Here is a 24,484-nt window from a genome sequence, read left to right as displayed (position 1 = left end):
CCCTTCCTCTCTGGAATCAATAAAAATATATCAAAAAATAAAAAGACAAAAAATGCTTAATGCAGATCGGTGCAAGAGTGAGGGAAAACTGGGTCAGGAAAAGCCTCTCTGGGGAGGAGTCACCCAGCTGAGATACGAAGGACCAGTAAAAAATGTTAACCACAGAGAGAACCGCTGTGCGTGGCCCTGGGCCGGCTGCCCTCGGCTCATTGCTTAGGTCTCCAGCCTCAGGGTAGTCCTAGCGCTTCCCCCCGCTCCAGCTCTGGCGCTGAGGCGCATCTCCCGCCAACCTGGGACCCCAGCCGTCCCGCGCATGCGCTTTCTAGCAAAGCGCTCGCCGGAGGGGCGGGGGTGTTGCCGGAAGTGTGACTTCCTCGCTCTTCCCATCCGGGGTCACGGCCGTCTTCCGGGTGTTTCCGAATGGGCTTTCTACGCCGCTTTTGGGGCGACTTTTCGGTCTTCCGCCTCTAGCCACCGCCCTCAACCTCCCACACCCTTGCCGGCCCTGCCTTTTCTCGAGTCTCTCCGCCCCGGCCGCCGAGTTCGGGTGTCGAACGCAATCCGCGTTCGGAAGCCAGGCCTCGCCCCTCCGCGGCCGCTGCCCGTGGGCTCCGGCGAAAGCTCCCACCGAGCGCGTGGGCCGTCGCCGCTCCGGCCTTGGAGCTCCTGGGCGGGCAGTGCCGGTAGGCCCTGCCCCAAGGACACCGGTGAGTTAGCGGGCTGGCGGGGTGGGGGGGACGCACCCTGTAGGCCTAGGCCCAGAGGGCGGGGCGCGGGGAACTTTTGGGAAACTACTGTTTTGTTTGGCGTGGGAGGTTCCGGCAATATGTCTTCCCAGACTTATGGGCGGGCCCAGGGTACTGTACTTTCCGAAGAATCTTTGCACCGTTTACTCCCCCCCCCCCCGCCCCCTTTTCCCTTCCTCGTGCCTGTCCTCAGCCTGGGACCAAAAGAGGAAGGTTGTTTGGGGATCGCTGCATGGTGTGTCAAAGGCTGGTTGAAAAGGGCATGGCATGGCCTTAGTTCTTCACGGTACGGGAAAGTGCACAGGTTAGGACTGTCAGGTTGTTACCCTTCTTTGCCTGTTCAGCCTTTGTAGATGGGCTCTTCATCTCTTTTTCTAGGCCAGAATACGAGGGATTTATGTTTCTCACAGCTTCCGGATTACAAAGTAACGTGTCTTCGAAACCTTTGTTTAAAATAGTTGTTTTAGTTATCGTATACCAGTAGGGTGAACAAGAAAGAAACAGAGAAACTGGAAAAACTCAAGCTAACTTGGCAACTCGTTAGCAGATGTGAAGTATATGTGATGTTGTGAGGAAAGAGAGCCTAACTGAACACTAAGTTTGTGTGTTTGTATTATAGGTAACATACTATTTTTTTGTAAGTGCCATCATATTGTATGATTTATTATTATTTGTAATTCTTCATTGTTTAAAGTATTACATATAGTATTACATATGTCTCCTTCCCCCCCCCCCCCATTGTTGTATGATTTATCACCTCAAAGCATTACCATGTACTGATTAACAGCTTAAAGGCTCTTTTTTAAAAATTCTTTTAAAATTTCTTTACATTACCCTCCCCCTCCCCACTCATGCCCTCACTCCCCCCCCTCCCCCCTTGTCTGTGTCCACTGGTTAGGCTTATATTTATGCATAAAAGTCCTTTGGTTGATCTCTCCCGCTTACCCCCACCCTCCCCTACATTCCCTCTGAGGTTTGATGGTCTGATCGATGTTTCTCTGTCTCTGGATCTGTTTTTGTTCATCAGTTTATGTTGTTCATTATATTCCACAAACGAGTGAGATCATGTGATATTTATCTTTCTCTGACTGGCTTATTTCACTTAGCATAATGCTCTCCAGGTCCATCCATGCTGTTGCAAATGGTAAGAATTCCTACTTTTTTACCGCAGCATAGTATTCCATTGTGTAGATGTACCACAGTTTTCTAATCCACTCATCTGCTGATGGGCACCTAGGCTGTTTCCAAATCTTGGCTATGGTGAATTGTGCTGCTATGAACATAGGGGTGCATATATCCTTTCTGATTGGTGTTATTAGTTTCTTGGGATATATTCCTAGAAGTGGGATCACTGGGTGAAATGGGAGTTCTATTTTTAGTTTTTTGAGGAAACTCCATACTGTTCGTTCTCCACAGTGGCTGCACCAGTCTGCATTCCCACCAGCAGTGCACGAGGGTTCCTTTTTCTCTGCATCCTCACCAGCACTTGTCCTTTGTTGATTTGTTGATGATAGCTATTCTGACAGGTGTGAGATGGTACCTCATTGTCGTTTTTTGCATCTCTGAGATGATTAGTGACTTTGAGCATGTTTTTCACATGTCTCTTGGCCTTACTTCTGTCTTCTTTCAAAAAGTGTCTATTTAGGTCCGTTGTCCATTTTTTGATTGGGTTGTTTATCTTCCTTTTGTTAAATTGTATGAGTTCCCTGTAAATGTTGGAGATTAAACCCTTATCGGTGATAACATTGGCAAATATGTTCTCCCAGGCAGTGGGCTTTCTTGTTGTTTTGTTGATGGTTTCTTTTGCTGTGCAAAAGCTTTTTATTTTGATGTCGTCCTATTTGTTTATTTTCTCTTTAGTTTCCATTGCCCTAGGAGCCGTATCAGTGAAGAAATTGCTTCAGCATGTCTGAGATTTTGCTGCCTGTGGATTCCTCTAGTATTTTATTGTTTTCCCGTCTTACTGTTTAAGTCCTTTATCCATTTTGAGTTTATTTTTGTGTATGGTGTAAGTTGGTGGTCTAATTTAATTTTTTTGCATGTATCTGTCCAATTTTCCCAACACCATTAATTGAAGAGACTGTTTTGACTCCATTGTATGTTCATGCCTCCTTTGTCGAATATTAATTGGGCATAGTGGCTTGGGTCGACTTCTGGGTTCTCTATTCTATTCCATTGATCTATATTATATGTCTGTTGCGCCAGTACCAGGCAGTTTTGAGAACAGTGGCTTTGTAATATAGCTTGATATCTGGTATTGAGATCCCACCTACTTTGTTCTTCTTTCTCAGGATTGCTGCAGCTATTCGGGGTCTTTTTTTATTCCAGACTAGAAGCCCGTTGCACGAAGTTTAGTGCAATAGACTTTCACCTGGCTGCCGGCACCAGTTTTCCTCCAGCAGCAGTTTTCCTCTGGCCACCCACCGATCAGAGCACCTCCCGCCAGCGCGATCGGCTACCCCGAGAGGAACTCCGATCGGGGAGGCGCTCCGATCAGCGGGTGGCCAGAGGAAAACTGCTGCTGGCAGAAAACTGGTGCCCGCAGCCACGCAATCGGCCACCCCGAGTTCCGCCACCAGCGTCTTCCACGGGCCCCATGGGTCCTTCCGCAGCGTCGGCCTAAACGGCCGGCGGGAGGAGCGGGGGTCGGGGACTCGCGAGTCCCCGCCCACCCCCCCCAGCTCCTACCGCCAGCCAATCGGCCACCCTGAGTCCCGCCCCCCGCGCCTCCAGCCGGCCCAATCATGGGCGTAGCGGAGTGATGCAATTTGCATATTACCTTTTTATTATGTACGATGAATTTTTGGAAAGTTCGTTTTAGGTCTGTGAAATATGCCGTTGGTATTTTAATTGGGAGTGCATTGAATCTATAGATTGCTTTGGGTAGTATGGACATTTTGATGATGTTTATTCTACCAATCCATGAACATGGTATGTTCTTCCATCTGTTTATGTCTTCCTCTATCTCTTTTTTTCAGTGTCCTAAAGGCTCTTCTTATGTACTGATAGCTAATAGTAGTAACATTACTTTGTTGGTGTGCTAACTCCAATTAAGTCTAACAGATAAGCTCCAATGAAACAGGTCATTTAAGAAATGTCCATTTCAAACCATGTGACTAGATTATTTTTCAACACTTGGATGGAATCTAATCCTATCTAATAATAGAGTAACATGTAAAATACCATCACTCCGCTACGCCCATGATTGGGCGGCGGGAGGCTGGAGGGCGGGACTCGGGGTGGCCTATCCGGCCATTGAGAGGCATGGATCCACTGCCACTGAGGGGGCTACCCTGCTGTTGAGAGGCGCAGGGGGCGGGACTCCCACCCCCTGTGCCTCTCAACGGCCAGATCCATGGCCGCTGAGGGGGCCTGCCGCGGACACCCAGCTGCGCCTCTCAATGGCAGGGTAGCCAGGTGTCCGCGGCAGCCCCCATCAGTGGCCGTTGAAAGGCGCAGGGGGCGGGAGTACCGCCCCCTGCGCCTCTCAACAGCAGGGTAGCCCCCCTCAGCAGCCACGGACCATCAAAAGTGGGGGAGCTGGGTGCCTGTCTGCTCCGGCACCAGGCCTTTCAGAAGCCTCCGCCGAGCCGGAGGCTTCTGAAAGGCCTGGTGCACCAGCGGACAGGCACCCAGCTCCACTGGGAAAAGCGAAAGCGTGTAGGGGACCCTACACGGGCATGATTCAATCATGCACTGGGCCTCTAGTTCTTAATAAAAATGAGTGTCCTTTTCGAAACCTGCAAGAGGTTTTGACAGTGTGTAAACAGGATTCAGGGATTGGACTTTTTGCATTGTGGAGAAAAGAAGTGAGTTTAGGAGATGGATCAAAGGCTTTTGGACAAAGTGGACAGATAGTTTGATTTAGCCACTACAGTTCTGTTTTTATACTAGGTAAATTCTGCTTTCTGAGGAATCCTGTGTAAGGAATTATGTAACCGTAGGTGTTCTCTAATTCCTTAGAGGAGAGGTCAAGTTTAGGACAAATTCCAGGTTATAAGGTACAGGATCTATATAGTACTATATAGCACTAGGAATTACTTTGTAATCTGATACAGCTTGTCTCAGAACCACTGCATTGGTTCTGGCCTTTTTGTTTAAAACAATTCAAAATTTACTGAGGTTATTCTGTTTTATAGTCAAGTACTGATGGAGAAACTTAACTTTCAAGCTAAGAAAAATGGGATACCACAAATATCTGGATTTTATTTATTATAAAATTTCTTATACCTATTACTACAGTTAATGTGAAGTCGTGTTTTATGTAGATCATTATCTACTTAGTGAAGCCTTTATTCAGAATATAAAGAAAAATATTTAAAATTCTGTGGTGATTTCCTTAGTTTTGTGGAAACTTTCTATTTAAAAAATTATCCTTTATATTGTTTAGGATAGATTATTATTTTGGTGACATTTTTATCTTCATAAAAATCAGAGTTGAAATGTATTAGAAAAAAATGTTAGAAATAGGAATTGAAATTAATGGGCTTTTGGTTTACTTCCTTATTTCTAGGTGGTCATGCAGGATATTAATGTTGGGGAGTGATGAATGCCACTGGTTACATTCCCTAGGAATGTTCCTCTTTACTTTGTGGGCTGCCTTGGTAAGAGCCAGACTTGAAGGGCAAGATTCATACTGAGGGGAACCTGACAAATATTTTGTTATGGAGGGACTCCAGAAACTTCAGTGGATTTCTGGGAATTTGGGACAGGTCAAACTCAGTATTTACCTCAAAGTAAACTTGGCTATGGAATCATTGTAAGCTTTTAAGCCTTGGATAATTTGGTCATTAGCTTTGTAGAGTACTTGTGGGCCATAGGACATCTTTTGACTTATTCTTAGTTTGGGTCTGACCTTGTAATGGCATAGGAATAGGTGAGGTCTGGGATATTAAGTCACTTCCGATCTTCAAATCTGAATGCATAGGTATAGGACTTTATTTGGGTCTGGAAGAAAAACAGACATACAAGGTGGGCAAAAGTAGATTTATAGTTAATATGGAAAATAGTACAATAATTAATAAATAATAATAAAAGAATAAACTGTTTTACGTACTCACAACTGTAAACCTATTTTTGCCCAACCCTATATTTATTTATAGGTATAAACAAAGTGTTTTAGAATTTTTACTATGAACTGATTTTTTAAAATATATTTTTAATTTCAGAGAAGAAGGGAGGAAAGAGAGAGATAGAAACATCAATGATGAGAGACAATCATTGATTGGCTGCTTCCAGCATCCTCCCTACTGGGAATCAAGCCCAAAACCTGGCATGTCCCCTGACCTAGAATCAAATAGTGGCCTCCTGGTACATAGTTCCACGCTCAACCTTTGAGCCACACTGGCTGAGCTGAACTGAATTAAATAAATTTGAAAACTTTTTAATTCTAGTTTTTCTGAATACAGATTCCATCCCTTGTTGATCATATCTGTATTATCTGTTTTCTAACAAAATGAAATATCAAGCAAAATTCATTATTGTAATGACTTGTATTTAATGTCATTTTCTCAGGAATCATATGAAATAGGAATTATGTTTTATGGGGATGTGGGTCAGGGAAGCAGAATAAAGAAGGCTAAGAAAGGATGAACCCTGGCAAAGGGTCTAGGACAAGGCATTAGATGCCAATCTGGAATCTGAAATTCTATGATTATTGAGTGTACTTTTAATAAAGGATTCTCTGGAATCCTTTTTGGTTCAAGATATTTTCCATTTCCTTTGAGTTAAAATCAGTACAGTGTGGTAGATTTTATAGTATTGTTTTTTAAAAAAATCTATAACAGATAAAGGCCTGCTAAAGGAAGTTGACAAACACTTATTTTCTGGAGGTAACATTTGTCTTTGGTTCAGATGAGAGGAACTTGGGATGATATCTGATGGTGGCCAGAGACTCTTCCTCAAAATCTGTTTGAACCTGCCCTTGCCAGGTGGCACAGTTGGTTGGAGTGTCATCCCATACAACAAAAGGCTGCAGGTTCTATTCCCCATCGGGGTACATATCTAGCTTTTGGGTTGATCCCCAGTTGGGATGCATGCCACAGATGGCACAACCACGTTTCTCTCTCGCATTGATGTTTCTTTTTCTCTCAAATCAATTAAATATATATATATATATATATCTCCATATCCTTGGGTGAAGATTAAAAAAGCAAAAAAACAAAATCTTTTTGAGCCCTGAAATGGTAAGTTTCACTCTATGTAGCCAGTTTGCAGAATTTTAATCTTTCAGAATTAAAAAAAAAGGGGACAAAGTTTGTATGAGCGATTTATTTTTTTGCGGATCATTCTCTTTTTCTCTTCTGTTGTCTCCTGCACCAGTTTTTCCAACCATCTGGTCTCAAACCCCAGAGGCAACTACCTATTTTTTAAAAATTTTTTTGTAGCTGCTTAAGTGTTTTTTTCTTATGTTCTGGCAGCAGAGTGGTTAGGGGGTGATCAGGCTGGCAGGCAGAAGCGGTTAGGGGCAATCAGGAAGGCAGGCAGGCAAGCATTTGGGAGCCAGCAGTCCTTGATTGTGAGAGGGTTGTCCGACTGCCCGTTTAGGCCCGGTGGGATCGGGCCTAAATGGGCAGTCGGACATCCCTCAAGGGGTCCCATATTGGAGAGGGTACAGGCTGGGCTGAGAGACAACCCCCCCTCCGTGCACGAATTTCGTGCACCGGGCTTCTAGTAATAATATATGAATATATGTGATCTTTAAATATAGTATGTAGTAAGTGATATAAATATATTATTATTCTGTGTTTTCAATGTTTGTCTTATTGTAGGAACCAAGTTAATTATATTTACTTTTTTATATAACCTTTTGAGTATGTTTTTTCTGTAGTAATTTATTTTGAATTTACTGCTTTTTTTTTTTCCTTGTAATTATTTCTGCTCTTTCAGCAGAATTGCTCTCTATTGGCAAATACATTAGGTAGCCTATAAGTTAACTTTTTTTTCCTCCTTAGATATCTTGAAGCCCTCTGTCCTGCTCTAATTTAAGCTGTTTGTTTCCCTTTACCATCATCCTGGGTAATTTACTTTGTCTCTGCCCTGTGTTGGACCTTCTTTTTCTTAGATCTCAGGTTTTCTTTTTTGATACCTTACATGTCTAAACATGTTTTTATTTCCCCTTGCATTGGTAGTGTAGCTGGGTATAAAATTAATAGCTTGAGAGCATTTTTTTCCAGAAACTTGAAAGCATTGACTTAATTGTCTTGTGGTTTCTACTGTTGCTTTAAAGCCATTTTGATTACCAGCCCTTTGTTTATAACATTTTCTGCTGTAACATTTTCTGAGCTTCTTTTTCCTGATATTCTGAAATTTTGAAATTTCACCATAGTATGCCTTGATATTCATTTCTTTTTTTAAGCTGTGCTTTGTACTCATTGGGTCCTTTAAATGTTAGGATTGTTGTTCTTCAGTATTGGACATTTACTTTTTTACTTACTTGGTAATTTCTTTCTCTGTTCTTCCTGGAGCTTTTGTTTTGTTAGACAACTTAGTTTGATTCTCTTCTATTTTTTCTACTATTTCCTGCTTCCCTTCTGCCCTCATCAGAAGGAAAGATTTCCTCAATAATCTTTTAACTCTGTGTTGGAATTTTGGCTTTCAGTTTTATAATTTTCAAGAGCCTTTTCTGTTTTTAAGCAGTATACTCTTGTTTTGTATATGCAGTGTTTTTTTCATTACTTGTGGTGTTTTTTTTTTTAAATTGAGTTTTCATTTGTTCTTGGCATTATTTCTGTTCATTCTCAGATATTTTTTCTTTCTGACAATCCATGTTGTCTATTTTTTTAAATTTAATAAATCTTTATTGTTCAGATGATTACAATTGTTCCTGTTTTTCCCCCCATATTCCCCTCCAGCCTGGCCTGACGGGAGGCGCAGCCTCAGGTCCCCCATCAAGCCCTACTGTGCGGGGGCACGGCCCGAGTCTCCCCCTACCCAGCACTGGGGGTGCACCTTGAGGTCCCCCGTCAACCCCTGCTGGGTGGGGGGGCATGGCCTGAAGTCCCCTGTCAAGCCCCACCGGGGCGGGGCAGGGCGTAGCCTCAGGTCCCTACTGATTGCTTTTTTAGGCTCTTTATGGGAACTTGGCCTCAGCTGTGTGTGCAGCCATCTTTGAGATGGAGTGATGGCCAATTAGCATATTCCCTCTCTTTTAGATAGGATGTGTTTCTTTTCTTTCTCAGATAATCTATAGATGAGTTTTCTAATTTCCTGCTTTAGGAAGGTGGGCTGAGGATTCTTTTCACTTTGTAGACTTCACTTAATGCTTATTTTGAGTTTATTACCATACCCTACTGCAGGCGTCCTCAAAGTATGGCCCACGGGCCACATACATTTGTTTTTGCCATTTTGTTTTTTTTACTTCAAAATAAGATATGTGCAGTGTGCATAGGAATTTGTTCATAGTTTTTTTTTAAGCAATAGTCCGGCCCTCCAACGGTTTGAGGGACAGTGAACTGGCCCCGTTTAAGTTTGAGGACCACTGCCCTACTGTTTGTAAGTTTGCAGCCTCGGAATCATTTATTGCAAAAGAATAAATATCTAGTCCTGCCTGGGTCAGTGAAAGGTTCTGATTTCTTTGTATACACGTTTTCCTTTTCTTGTGGAACAAGTCGTCTTATATTGAATAAAAGTCCTTCATATACGCTATTTCGGCTTTAAAGAAAATCTCACGATTTTATAAATACCCATATTTTCTGGCGTATAAGATGATTGGGCGTATAAGACGACCCCCAACTTTTCCAGTTAAAATATAGAATTTGGGATATACTCGCCGTATAAGACTACCCCTCTTCCAACGCACACCAAATAAAAATGAAGGTATGTGCTGGGGTGTAGGGGAGGCTGGGGGTAGGTCAAGGGGGGGGGAAAAAAAAGGAGATAATATGTACTACTATTTGTAATACTTTAAATAATAAAAGAGAAAAAAAAAGACACCTGGCGTATAAGACGACCCCCAACTTTTGAGAAGATTTTCCTGGGTTGAAAAGTCATCTTATACGCCGGAAAATACGGTAGTTATTAGGCAATGCAAATTCCTTCCCTTGTTGATCAGATTATAATATCTCAGTCATAGGAATCAGGTTGTTACTTGATGGCTTATACCTTTAAATAAGTTATATTGGAAATAATTATAAGAATCTAGAGTTTCATTAAATATTTTTCTTAGGTAGTTTCTTTTTATTAGAGTATGTGGTAATAACTTGATTTCTAAAATATTTATAGATATTAGGATAACTTTAATAGGATACATCAGAAAATTTGAAACATATATTGTACTATCATTTGAATAATTCTATGGATAATGTAGATTTAAAATTAATTACTAGTTTTTTGTTACCTATAATATAATTTAAGAGATCTGTTAAACTTTTAAAAATAAGTTTGCAAATGAAATTTATAACTTGGTACTAATTGTTTTAAATGTCGGATACTAGTTATGAAAGAGTTCAATAACTTTAAGCTATAATAATTTGCCTTTTAAAACTATTCTAGGTGGAAGAATACATGTTCACTTTTAGTGAACAAGAGCATGTTCCCAAACTCAATTTTGGGTCGCCCACCTTTCACTCCAAACCATCAACAACATAACTTCTTCGCCCTATCACCAACTCTTTATTCACACCAGCAGCTTATAGATGCACAGTTCAACTTTCAGAATGCAGAGTAAGTATGGAAATACTTTGGCCCATATTATTTGTAAATTATGTTTTCTACTTAATGCAAATCCTTTATATATAAAACATTTGAAATTAGACAAAATGTCATTATGCCTTGTTTTCTTTTGATCAATGAAATAATTTATGAAATTGTTTTTTAAGGAACAAAATGTTTATTACTACTGTTCTTTTTTTTGGTAGCTTGTCTAGAGCTGTGTCATTACAGCAGTTGACATATGGAAATGTCAGTCCAATTTCCCCATTATTTCGAGGAAGGAAGTAAGTATATCTTAATTATTTTAAAAGAAAATTTTGCCTTTCTTAGAAATGAGTAATAATGTATATTTTATTAAAATTGTATGAACAATATGCCCTAATATTTTTTTCCTGGGATCTGTGTGATCAGCCCTATCACAGAATTTTAAAACTTCTGTGTAGTATTTAAAGAATTTTAGGGGAGAGAAACCAAGATGGCGGCATAGGTAAACACCTAAACTGCTGCCTCGCACAACAGTTTCAAAAATACAACTAAAAGACAAAACGGACATCATCCAGAACCACGGAAGAGCTGGATGACTGGAAATTCTTCAACTAGAAGGAAAGAAAACCACAAGGAGAATCAGAGGAGCTGCAAAAGCCTGAGGTACGGGAGATACGCGCGCGCGGAGAGGAGGGGGTGGCTGAATACCAGGCTGGCCTTCTCTAGCAGGAAGGAGATAAAAGCTCCAGACTGCGCTGAACCCCAGTTCCGGGCGAGACCCTGGGGACCCAGGCTCATACAGGGGGAATCTGGACTGTAAGGCGGAAACTCAGGGGAGCAGCGAAAGGCAGAGGTCTGAAGGCGCACGCGCGAATGCGCGCAGAGAGGATGGACTGTTGACTGTGCCGCTGGATTGCCCTAGTGGGAAGGAGACAAAAGCTCCGGACTGCACTGAACCACAGTTCTGACTGTACTGAAACCCAGTTCTGGCCAAGAATCTGGTAATCCAGATTCATTGGGGGAGAGACTAGACTGTCTGGCAGCGGGCGAAACTCATGGGCGCCTTTCTCTCAGAGGTGCTTGCAGCCATTGCCAAGGGTGGGGCTGACAGGAAGTGAAGGCTGTCTGCTCCACCCTGAAACTTCGCCCCATCCAAGCTGAGCACAGAGGCTTTTGCAATTTTGCAAGTCTAGTCGAATAAGGGTGTCTCCCTGCATACACACAGCAAATCCTCACAGCCAGTTGGCCTGGAGTTCAATTCCTCCCAGTGATACCAACAACAATCAAGAGTTAACTACATGGAGACAAGATAGTCTCTTCAACAAATGGTGTTGGGAAAATTGGACAGATACATGCAAAAAAATGAAACTAGACCACCAACTTACACCATACAGAAAAATAAACTCAAAATGGATAAAGGACTTGAACATAAGACAGGAAACTATAAAAATACTAGAGGAATCCACAGGCAGAAAAATCTCAGACATATTCCAAAGGAACTTCTTCATTGATACTGCCCCTAGGGCAATGGAAACTAAAGAGAAAATAAACAAATGGGACTACATCAAAATAAAAAGCTTTTGCACAGCAAGAGAAATCATCAAGAAAGCCCACTTCATGGGAGAACATATTTGCCAAAGTCATCACCGATAAGGGTTTAATCTCCTACACAGGATACTCATACAACTTAACAAAAGGAAGATAAAGAACCCAATCAAAAAATGGGCAACGGACCTAAATAGACAGTTTTCGTAGGAGGGCAGAAGGAAGGCTAAGACATAATGAAAACATGCTCAAAGTCACTAATTATCTGAGAGATGCAAATCAAAACAACAATGTGGTATGATCTCACACCTGTGAGAATGGCTATCATCAACAACAAATGACAAGTGCTGGTGAGGATCTGGAGCAAAAGAAACCCTTTTGCACTGCTGGTGGGAATGCAGACTGGTGCAGACACTGTGGAGAACATTATGGAGTTTCCTCAAAAAACTAAAAATGGAACTCCCATTCGACCCAGAGATTCCACTTTTAGGAATATACCCCAAGAAACGAGAAACACGAATCAGAAAGTATATATGCACCCCTATGTTCATAGCAGCACAATTCACCATAGCTAAGATTTGGAAACAGCCTAAGTGCCCATGAGCAGATGAGTGGATTAAAAAACTGTGGTACATCTACACACTGGAATACTACGCTGCGGTAAAAAAGGAGTTCTTACCATTTGCAACAGCATGGATGGACCTGGAGAGCATTATGCTAAGTGAAATAAGCCAGTCAGAGAAAGATAAATATCACATGATCTCACTCGTTTGTGGAATATAATAAACAACATAAACTGATGAGCAGGGACAGATCCAGAGGCACAGAAGCATTGATCAGACTGCCAGACCTCAGAGGGAAGGTAGAGAAGGGTGGAGGAAAGGAGGAGAGATCAACCAAAGGACTTGTATGCATGAATATAAGCCTAACCAATGGACATGAACACCAGGGGGGTGAGGGCATGAATGGGGGAAGGTGGTTGGGGGGTTAAAGGAGGGATGGGTACACATATGTAATACGTTAGTCAATAAATTAAAAAAATATATATGGTGTTCAGGTTTTGGCCGTTTGGCTCAGTGGGTAGAGCAGGCATCCTCAAAATTCGGCCCTCGGGCCACATGCGGGTGGTTTTGCAGTTTTGTTTTTTTACTTCAGAATAAGATATGCGCAGTTTGCATAGGAATTTGTTCATAGTTTTTTTTAAACTATAGTCCGGCCCTCCACCGGTCTGAGGGACAGTGAACTGGCCCCCTGTTTAAAAAGTTTGAGGACCCCTGGGATAGAGTATTGGCCTATGGACCAAATGGTCCCAGGTTCGATTCTGATCAGGGGCATGTACCTCGGTTGTAGGCTCCTCCCCAGTATGGGTTTTGTGCCGGGCACGCAGCTAGTGGATGTGTTTCTCTCACATTGATATTTCTCTCTGTCTTTCCCCCTCTCTTCCACTCTTTCTGAAAATCCGGTGAAAGAGTATCCTTGGGTGAGGATTAACAAATAGTAATAATATGGTGTTTCGGCAGATCAGGGAGGAATAGACATACCTCTCAAGATGGACTGTCCAACCCCCCTTGTGGTCTCTAATTTAATGGTGCTTGTTCTTATTTCTCTTTACCTTTATGCTTGTTAATCATTTTGACCTTTGCTTTTCTATTGATTATTGATATTACTTGAAGTTATATTTTTCCCTCATAATTTTACTAGAAAAAAATGAAATTTTATAAAGATGATGAAAGAGTACAGTGATCCTTTGTCACCACCAATACTTTTTGACCTTGTATCTTATTTATATATATTGAACATGTTTAACAATGTGAAATAGTTTGAAAACATCCACCCTTAATTATTGCAACATATATCATCCTACACAAAAGAGATAAAACATTTAAAAAGATCCCTTTATATCATAGTAATTGTCCCCCAAAGGTAATGTATTGCTACTAATCAAAAGGCAATATATAGCTATTAATCAAAATCTTATCAAGATTCACAAATTATATTTGGTAGTTTTGTCTCCATAGTCACAATTTTAAAAAAATTTAGAATATTCTACCCATCACTTTGCTTTCATGTTGAACTTGAATATTTTGTTGTTGTTGATCATCAGCCAGGGGTATTTTTTCCAGTGGTTTTTGGAGGGAGTGTAGGGGAGGGGGAGAGACAGAGATAGGCATCAATGTGGGGGGTGTGCATGGACTGGTTCCCTCCCGCATGCACCCCAAACAGGCTGGGGATCAAGCCTGTGGCCGATGTATGTGCCCTTGACAGGAATCAATCCCGAGACATTTCTGTCTACAGGGAGCGACACTCTGTCCACTGGGCCAAACTGGCGAGGGGGAACTTGAAAATCCTATATAATAAAGAAGTAATATGTAAATTGACTGTCACACCCTTACACAAGATGGCCACCCCAATGTGGTCAGAAGATGGGGGGGAAAAAAGACTTAACTGCAGCAAGGCTGTACACACAGTCCACAAAGGGGTGCACCAAGAGTGTCCACCTCAGGCCAAAACCGGTTTGGCTCAGTGGATAGAGCGTCAGCCTTTGGACTGAAAGGTCCTGGGTTTGATTCTGGTCAAGGGCATGTACCTTGGTTGCGGGCACATCCCCAGTGGTGGGTGTGCAGGAGGCAGCTGATCGATGTTTCTCTCTCATCGATGTTTCTAACTTTCTATTCCTCTTCCTTCCTCTCTGTAAAAAATCAATAAAATAGAGTGTCTACCTCAGGTAACAGGGAGGCCGAGACACAGCACACAAAGCTACCCTACCAACTCAGGAAAGCAAGCGAAAATGTGGAGACAAAAACAACAGATTACAAACAAAAGAAATGGAGGGAAAAAAACGACTGGATATAGAGTTCAAAACACGGTTATAAGGTTTTTCAAGAATTTCCTAGAAAAGGGCAGTAAATTTAATGAGACCTTCGAGTATATGAAACAGGACCAACTAGAAATTAAACATACACTGACTGAAATAAAAAATATTATACAGAGACCCAACAGCAGACTAGAGGATCACAAGAATCAAGTCAAAGATCTGAAATACAAAGAGGCAAAAAAACACTCAACTGGAAAAGCAAAAAAAAAAAACAGAATCCAAAAATTTGAGGATAGTGTAAGAAGCCTCTGGGACAACTTCAAGCGTACCAACATCAGAATTATGGGGGTGCCAGAAGAAGAGAGAGAGCAAGATACTGAAAACCTATTTGAAGAAATAATGACTGAAAACTTCCCCCACCTGGTGAAAGAAATAGACTTACAAGTCCAGGAAGCGCACAGCACCCCAAACAAAAGGAACCCAAAGAGGACCACACCAAGACACATCATAATTTAAATGCCAAGGGCAAAAAGACAAAGAGGGAATATTAAAAGCAGCAAGAAAAAACAGTTAATCACCTACAAGGGAGCACCCATAAGACTGTCAGCTGATTTCTCAACAGAAACTATGCAGGCCAGAAGGGAGTGGCAAGATATATTCAAAGTAATGAATAGCAAGAACCTACAACAAGATTACTCTACCCAGCAAAGCTATCATTCAGAATTGAAGGGCAGATAAAGAGCTTCACAGATAAGAAAAAGCTAAAGGAGTTCATTACCACCAAACCAGGATTATATGAAATGCTGAAAGGTATTCTTTAAGAAGAGGAAGAAGAAAAAGGTAAAGATAAAAATTATGAACAACAAATACTCATCTATGAACAAGTAAAGCTAAAAATCAAGTGAATTAAAAATCTGATGAACAGAATAAACTGGTGAATATAATAGAATCGGGTGCATAGAAAGGGAGTGGACTGACAATTCTCGGGGGTAAAGGGGTGTGGGGGGTGCGGGAAGAGACTGGTCAAAAATCGTACACCTATGGATGAGGAAAGTGAGGTGAGGGCAGTGGGTGGGGTGAGAACTGGGTGGAGGGGAGCTATGGGGGGAAAAACAGGAACAATTGTAATAATCTGAACAATAAAGATTTATTAAATTAAAAACAAAGAATTTTAGGGATCCTTTTTTGAATTATTTCTGCCGTTATAAGTGTTACATGGCATGAAGCTATGTTTCTTTAGTAAACTACTTTTAATTGAGATTTTTAACTAAATCAGATGGCTTTCTATATTGTATGGTAGGGCTGCCATAACAAAGTATAAGACTGGGTGGCTTAAGCAACAGAAATTTATTTTCTCATAATTCTAGAGGCTAGAATTCTAAGATCAAGGTGTTGGCAGGTTTGGGTTATTCTAAGGCTTTCCTTCTTGACTTGAAGATGGCTGCTTCTCTCTGTGTCCTCCCATGTTCATCCCTGTGTCAGTGTTTTCTGTGTTCTAATCTCTTCTTCTAAGGTCATTAGTCTTATTGGATTAGGACCTACCCTAATGACTCAGTTTAACTTCCTTAAAAGCTCTGTTTCCAAATACAGTCACATTTTGAGATATTGGGGGTTAGGGCTTAAACATAAGAGTTTTGAGGGGGACACAATTCAGCCCATAACACCTTATTTCTAATGAAGTTTACTACTATTTGGCTTATCTAAATCTTATACAGGTAAGGTTCTATCATAAATATTATAATAAAAATTTCTACATGACAAAGCTTTCTATAGAGAAGTTTAAGCCAATTAATTTTAACCAGTTTGATGAAATTAAATTAATGTATCAATGTAATTATAATAGAGCTTTAGAGGTAGATTATAAAAATATGACTTGGCGATATTTAAAAGTTATTGCTATTTAAAACATATAAAATACTTTATAATTTTTATGTCCAGTTAAAATACTACCTAAGAATTACTGATCACATTATGTAGTAGTCATTGTTCTAAGGACTTTATAAATAATAATTTGATTAAGTTTCACAGCACTTTATGAAATAGATACTATTATAACTCTTCTGTTGAGAAAGCTGAAGCACACAGAAGTTAAGCAATTAGTTAATCAAATAAGATTGGCATAACTGGTATGAACCCAGGAGGTCTGGCTCTAGATCCCATGCTTAGCAGCACTGAGTTGTTCAAAGTTGTCATTGTGGAAAGCTATATTATGATGCTAAGAGTACTGACTTTATTCAGATTTTTAATTTTTGGAAATTTGCCTTGATAGCCAATTTGTGAATCACGAATGAAAATAAATTTCATTGGAAAAACAACCAATCTCTCAGCAATGGCAGAGAGCCAGGGGTCACCAAAGATGGAGTCCAAGAGATCCCACAGTTTAAGAATAAGGGAAAAACAAGTACGCACAGTCAAGAAAAAGAAAAGAGCTGTAGCAGAGGTTACCAGATCCGAATGCTCAATAGAAGAAAAGCTCCTGTGTGTACCAGAAGAAGGAAGTCCATCTGCCTCTCATGCTTCAAGCTTGGATCTAGATTGACCAAGACCAGCTTCAATTTCTCTATCAACAGATCTTCGATGAGTTGTCACAATTGCTCAATTGTTTAAAACCTCTTTGAGAAGAAATAAATAGATGCAAGGAAAGTTGGAAAGAATTATGGAACAACATGAAGAGAATACAGACAATATGAAGAGAATACTTGCTGATATTAATACAATCATTTCTCAAATAGGATTAAGTAGAATGGTTGGATCAAAAATCACAGAAGAATTAGTAAACTTTGCACCTGCACTTAATCCTCAACCAATTGTTACCAAAACACCTGAGAAGTAAGCTGCAAGCACCTCTCAGTTAATTGGATCAGGGGATGAATACAAAAAGTATTGGCTCTCTCAAGAAGTAATTAGTTAAGAAAAAAAAAAAAAGGAAAATAAATTTCATTAATTCATAGTTATACATATTTTAAAATATAAAGGTCTAGTAGAAACTTAATCTCTTCATGTTAGAGTTTGGATCTTTTGTTGTTGGTGGTTCTATAAATACTAGTAGAAACTTTCTTACAAAGTTTTCACTCCTGAGATGAAACATTGGAGACTAACCTTTGTATACAAGCTGTCCCCTCAAAAATGTGTACATACTTTAACAGCTGATAGCTCAATTTTGAAAATGAAATGTATTTTAATAAACACTGCCTTTATAGTTATTCAAAGGGTGTGTATACATTTTTGGGGGACACCTTATATATGTAGTTTGTTTTTTTTACGTATTTTTTTCCCCTAAGGTGTTTTCCATGCTGAAGATGGATATTTTAAGATTCACATAGAACTAATATTGTGGACTTACTGAAATGTCAGTATTGTCATGTTATTTATATATTCTTAATTGTTTTCTATTTGTTATCAGAAAGTTATACCTGTAATTACTAAGGTATATTGCTTGTTTTCAGGAGATTAAGCGATGAAAAAAACCTTCCTCTTGACGGTAAACGGCAACGTTTCCATTCACCCCACCAAGAGCCAACTATAATTAACCACATAGTGCCTTTATCAGGTGATAGAAGATACTCAATGCCTCCATTGTTTCATACAAACTATGTACCAGATATAGTCAGAGGTGTTCCACCTTTTCGAGAAATACCAATTTTAGAACCTAGAGAAATCACACTGCCTGAGGCCAAAGATAAGGTAATAATAATGTAGATTATTTTACATTTTGGGAAGTGAATATAAAAAATGTATAAAAAATATCTAATGTCTTTGAGTAGAACATGCTTTTTTTGCACTGTTTAAAGTACTGTTCAACGGAGCTTTCTGTTGAAATTAGAGACTTTGCCTTTTTTTTTGGAAATGTAACTTTTGTATAAGGAAATGTTTCATAAGAATCTGCGATTAGAGCCAAACCATTTGAGTTCTTAGTATAGAGAATTCTGTTGTTACTTATTGACACAAAAACATGTTTTCATATGGATATTTTAATAAAGTGTTAAAAAGCATGTTCTTTTGGGATATTTGTCGTGAGGTTTTTGAATGTGAAAAATAGAGAATCCAAGAGTAACAGGAAATAATACATTCAAATCAAAAAAGATTTTTAAGAACCATTATTTGTAAAAAAAACCCCACATTTTAAATAAATAGAATTAAGCTATTTGAATAATAATTCTTAGAAAATGACACTATCTGCATTCTCTTGGATTGCCTATGGCTTATATTTGTTGTTTTTGCATTTTAAAAGCTGCTTTGCTCTTGAAAAATATGACATATGACATTTGTATACTAAGGAGAATGAGCCTGAAGAGAGTATAGTGACTTTATATTATTCATCTTGGGTTTCTAGCAACCAGCATACCCTGGAACATAGTAAGTGTACAGAAAATGTTGACTCAAAAAAGGAACACTTGCTTCATTCCTTAGTTGTGCTACTTTGTATTTATTCTTTTATGTACAATTGAGATAAAGTTGTACATAAAATTCACTCTTTTAAACTTTAAGTGTATGATTCAGTGGTTTTTAGTATATTCACAGAGTTGTGAAACCATCACCACTAGATAGTACATTTTCATCCTCCCCCCCCCCCCAAAAAAAAAAAATCATGTATCCAGTAGTAGTCCCCTCCCTTTAACCCCTGACAACCACTAGTCAATTTTTTTTATCTCTGTGGATTTGCCTGTTCTGGAAATTCCATATAAATGGAATCCTACTATATGTGGTTCTGCTTCTTTAACTTAGCATGTGTTCGAGGTTCATCCAGATCACACAGCATGTATCAGTTCTTTATTCTTTTTTGTAGCTAAATAATAATCCATTGTATAGATATATCATATTTTATTTGTGCAATCCTCAGTTGATGGACTTTTGACCTGTTTCCATTTTTAAGCTATTCTGAATAATATTGCTATGAAAATCTGTGTACAGGTTTTTATGTGGACGTATTTTCATTTCTCTTGAGCAAATACCTAGAAGTGAAATTGCTGGGTTATATGGAAATTATGTATAACTCTTTGAGGAAGTGACCAAGTGTTTTCCGAAATGGTTGCTCCATTTTACATTCCCACTAGCAGTGGATGAGCGTTCCGATTTCTCCACTTTTTTGTCAACAGTTGCTGTTGTCTATCTTTTTCAATATAGCCATTCAAGTGGTTTGAAATGGTATCTCATTGGAATTTTTATTTGATTTCCTAATGACTAATGATGTTGATAATTTTTTTTATTAAAATATGTTTTTATTGATATCAGGGAGAGGGAGAGAGAGATAAAAACATCAATGAGAGAGAAACATCGGTTGGCTGCCTGTTGCATGCCCTTTATTGGGGGTGGAGCCCGAAACCTGGGCATGTGCCCTGACTGGGAATCGAACTGATGGACCTCTTGGTGCATGGGTTGACACTCAACCACTGAACCATATTGGCTGGGCTGATCATTTTTTCATTTGCATGTTGGCCATATGTATATCTTCTTTGGAGAACTGCCTTTTCAGATCCTCTGCCTATTTTTTAATTGGGTTTATTAGTTTTCTTTTTGTTGTTTTATAAATAGTGATTTTATAGGGAGAGGGAGAGATAGGAATAAGGAGGTAGAAATATAGATGAAAGGGAAATATTGATCAGCTGCTTCCTGCATGCCCCTTATTGAGCTTGCAACCCAGACATGTGCCCTGATTAGGAATCGAACCAGTGACCTCTTGGTTCATGAGTCAATGCCCAACCACTGAGCCACACAGCTTGGGCTCTTTTTTTTTTTAAATTTAATAAATCTTTATGGTTCAGATTATTACAATTGTTCCTCTTTTATCCCCCATAGTTCCCCTCCACCTGGTTCCCACCCCACCCTTTGCTCTTACCTGCCCCCTCCACTGTCCTCATCCATAGGTGTACGATTTTTGTCCAGTCTCTTCCCGCACCCCCCACACCCCTTGACCCCCGAGAATTGTCAGTCCACTCCCTTTCTATGCCCCTGATTCTATTATATTCACCAGTTTATTCTGTTCCTCAGATTTTTTATTTACTTGATTTTTAGATTCATTTGTTGATAGATATGTATTTGTTGTTCATAATTTTTATCTTTACCTTTTTCTTCTTTCTCTTCTTTTTTTTAAAATTTATTTTATTGATTTTTTACAGAGAGGAAGGAAGAGAGAGAGTTAGAAACGTCGATGAGAGAGCAACATCGATCAGCTGCCTCCTGCACACACTCCCCACTGGGGATGTGCCCGCAACCAAGGCACATGCCCTTGATGGGAATCGAACCCGGAACCCTTCAGTCTGCAGGCCGACGCTCTATCCATTGAGCCAAACCGGCCAGGGCTTCTTCCTCTTCTTAAAGAATACCTTTCAGCATTTCATATAATACTGGTTTGGTGTTGATGAACTCCTTTAGCTTTTTCTTATCTGTGAAGCTCTTTATCCGTCCTTCAATTATGAATGATAGCTTTGCTGGGTAGAGTAATCTTGGTTGTAGGTTCTTGCTATTCATCACTTTGAATATTTCTTGCCACTCCCTTCTGGCCTGCATAGTTTCTGTTGAGAAATCAGCTGACAGTCATATGGGTGCTCCCTTGTAGGTGATTAACTTTTTTTTTCTTGCTGCTTTTAATATTCTCTCTTTGTCTTTTTGCCCTTGAGATTTTAATTATGATATGTCTTGGTGTGGTCCTCTTTGGATTCCTTTTTTTTGGGGTTTATGTGTGCTTCCTCGACTTGTAAATCTATTTCTTTCACCAGGTGGGGGAAGTTTTCAGTCATTATTTCTTCAAATAGGTTTTCAGTATCTTGCTCTCTCTCTTCTTCTGGCACCCCCATAATTCTGATGTAGGTACGCTTGAGATTGTCATAGAGGCTCCTTACACTATCTTGAAATTTTTGGATTCTTTTTTCTTTTTTGTTTTCCAGTTGAGTGTTTTTTGCCTCTTTGTATTTCAGATCTTTGACTTGATTCTTGTGATCCTCTAGTCTGCTTTTAGGTCTCTGTATAATATTTTTTATTTCAGTCAGTGTATGTTTAATTTCTAGTTGGTCCTTTTTCATATCCTTGTGGGTCTTTCTAAATTTACTGCCCTTTTCTAGGAAATTCTTGAAAAACCTTATAACCGTGGTTTTGAACTCTATATCCAGTCATTTGCTTTCCTCCATTTCTTTCATTTGTGATCTGTTTCTTTGTCTCCACATTTTGGCTGCTTCCCTGAGTTGGTAGAGTAGCTTTGTATGGTAGGTGTCTTATATGTCCAGTGTCTCAGCCTCCCCCAGTTACCTGAGGTGAACACTCTTGGTGCACCCCTTTGTGGACTGTGTTTACAGCGTTTTTGTAGTTAAGTCTTAATTGTTGGTATCACTGGGAGGAATTGACCTCCAGGCCAATTGGCTGTGAGGATCAGCTGTGTCTATGCTAGGAGAATTTCTGTGCTGGAGACACCCTTATGAGACAAGACTTGCAAAAGGCTCTGTGCTCAGCTTGGATGGGGCAGAGTCTCAGGGCAGAGCAGACAGCCTTGGCTTCCTGTCAGCCCTTCCCTATGATGCCCTTGGGTCCCAGTGACCCTTGGTAATTGCTGTAAGCACCTCTGAAAGAAGGCGCTCTCGAATTTCGCCCGCTGCCAGACAGTCCAGTTTCTCCCTGAATGAGTGTGGTTTCCCAGAAACTCACCCGAAACTGGAGTTAAGCACAGTCGGAAATTTTTGTCTCCCTCCCGCTTTAGAAAGCCAGCCGCGCACTCAGTCGCCCCTGCACTCAGCAGTCAACCCTCTCTGCTCGCGCGCGCCTCCAGACCTCTGCCTTCCACAGTTTCCCTGAGTCTCAGTGTGCTTTCTCTTTTCCTGACAGTCCAGATATCCCCCGAATGAGTCTGGGACTGGAGTTCAGTGCAGTCGGGAGCTTCCGTCTCCCTCCTGCTTTAGAAAGCCAGCCAGGCACTCAGGTGCCATGCAGTCAGCCGCCCATCCTCTCTGTGCGCGCGTCTCCGTACCTCAGCCTTTTGCAGCTCCTTTGAGTCTCAATGTGCTTTCCTCTTTCCTTCTAGTTGTAGAATTTTCACTCAGCCAGCTTTCCTGTGGTTCTGGATGGTGTCCCTTTTGTCTTTTAGTTGTAGTTTTGATATTGTTGTGCGAGGCAGCAGTTGAGGTGTTTACCTATGCTGTCATATTGGTTTCTCTTGGGCTCTTTTTGAGTTTTAAGATTTCTCTATATATTATGACTATTAGACCCTTATCAGATATTTGATTTGCAGATATATTCTCTCATTCTGTGGTTTGTCTTTTTACTTTTTTTTAAATGTACTTACTTTTATTATATTTCAGTAAATTTTTATGAGACCTTATAGATTTAGAGTGTTTTCTCCAATCTAGTTTTTCTCTATATCCTGTTGTTTTTATTATAAAAATTCCACAGCTTCATGATTTAAAAAGAGTATTCTAAACATGATAAAAGAAAATGTTTTTAATTAAGGATGAGACTTATGCCTTGTCATGGACTCTGGAAATCCTAGAAAGAGGGGTTGAAAATGAAATAGAGATTGAAAAATGATAGAGGTATTTGTGTTCTGAAGGTGACCATAAGGCTTGGATACAGAAGTATTGGTGGAGGGATTAGCTTTGGACAGGGAAAGAGGATGGTTTGTCTGACAGTATCTGATAGGAGTGGTAAAGAGATGACATTTCATTCAGATATGTTAGCTTACAGATAAGAAGCTGAGGAATGCCACATCTGGTATCCTCAATTTTCTTAGTAAACTTTAATATGAAATTGTCTGCTTAAAAAAAAAAGTGAGATAAGTATAGGTTGCTTGAGTACAGTAGAAAAGATGTTGGAATGGTGATGAAAAATAAGAGTTTTATTTAACTAGAGACATTAAAGTAATTGCTGAGTGGTGATGCTAAGGGCCAACCTTTGGCTGGTTCTTAAACTGTAAATTGAAAAGATGCCAATTTTGGGATTCTAAACTTTTTTCAGTTTCACTTCTTAGCAACTCAGTTGTAAGAGCAGAGAAGGTGGTTGCTTGTATTGACCTAAGATTACGATTTTGCAGGACAGGTGTTAGAGCATGACAAGGGGTTAAGGCTTAATAAAAGAGAGTGGTGAAGGTAAGCATTATGTGATGTGGAGTAGATAGGGACAGAAATTGTCTTATTCAGGTGCCTGATGGGTTGGGGAAGAATCAGAGGATTCAAGAGAATCTAGGTCTTAGACGTTCTACAGCAGGTATGAGGGTAGTAACAAAGTAATTGGACAAGAGATTGAAGCGAAGATAGTATATTGAAATTTAAGTTTTAGAGCCAGAGAAGTTCTGTTTTATTGCCAAGACCAGTTATGACTATGAAAGTATAACGCTGATGAAAAATATTTGAATAAAAGAAGTTCAGAAATGGTGGGAGTATGTTGTAGTATATAGCTCATTATAGACTAGAGGCCCAGTGCACGAAATTCATGCACTGGTAGGTCCCCAGTGGCTTCTGGCTGTTGACTGGGACCTCCCTTCCCTGGCTGCTGGGGCCTTCCTTTGTTCTGCACTGCCCCCTGATGGTCAGTACACGTCATAGCAAGCGATCGAACTCCTGAGAGGACACTTTGCATATTAGGCTTTTATATATATATATATATATATATATATATATATAGACTAGAGGCCCGGTGCCTGAATTTGTACACCAGTGGGGTCCCTTGGCCTGACCTGCAGGATAGGGCCAAAACCGGCTCTTCAACATCCCCCAAGGGGTCCCGGATTGCGAGAGAGCGCAGGCCAGGCCGAGGGACCCCA

General features: G+C 40.2%; 1 protein-coding gene across 3 annotated transcripts in view; it reads left to right on the top strand.

Annotated features, from left to right (window-relative positions):
- Positions 1 to 363: 363 nt before the first annotated feature.
- The window catches only part of TENT2 (terminal nucleotidyltransferase 2), a 63,964-nt gene continuing 39,843 nt past the window's right edge, over positions 364 to 24,484 (top strand). For 2 of the 3 annotated variants that reach the window (XM_079791585.1, XM_079791583.1), the window contains exons 1-4: positions 364 to 707; positions 10,239 to 10,409; positions 10,604 to 10,681; positions 18,189 to 18,426. In XM_079791585.1, the coding sequence (XP_079647711.1) occupies positions 10,276 to 10,409; positions 10,604 to 10,681; positions 18,189 to 18,426 (450 nt within the window). In that variant the 5' untranslated portion in view covers positions 364 to 707; positions 10,239 to 10,275. Of the gene's footprint in view, positions 708 to 1,124; positions 1,172 to 10,238; positions 10,410 to 10,603; positions 10,682 to 18,188; positions 18,427 to 24,484 lie in introns of all 3 variants that reach the window. The other variant, XM_079791584.1, reaches the window with a different exon arrangement.

Source organism: Cnephaeus nilssonii (genome assembly GCF_951640355.1).
Source record: "Cnephaeus nilssonii genome assembly, chromosome: 2".
Classification (NCBI taxonomy): domain Eukaryota; kingdom Metazoa; phylum Chordata; class Mammalia; order Chiroptera; family Vespertilionidae; genus Cnephaeus; species Cnephaeus nilssonii.
This window is presented reverse-complemented; position numbering and strand designations above follow the sequence as displayed.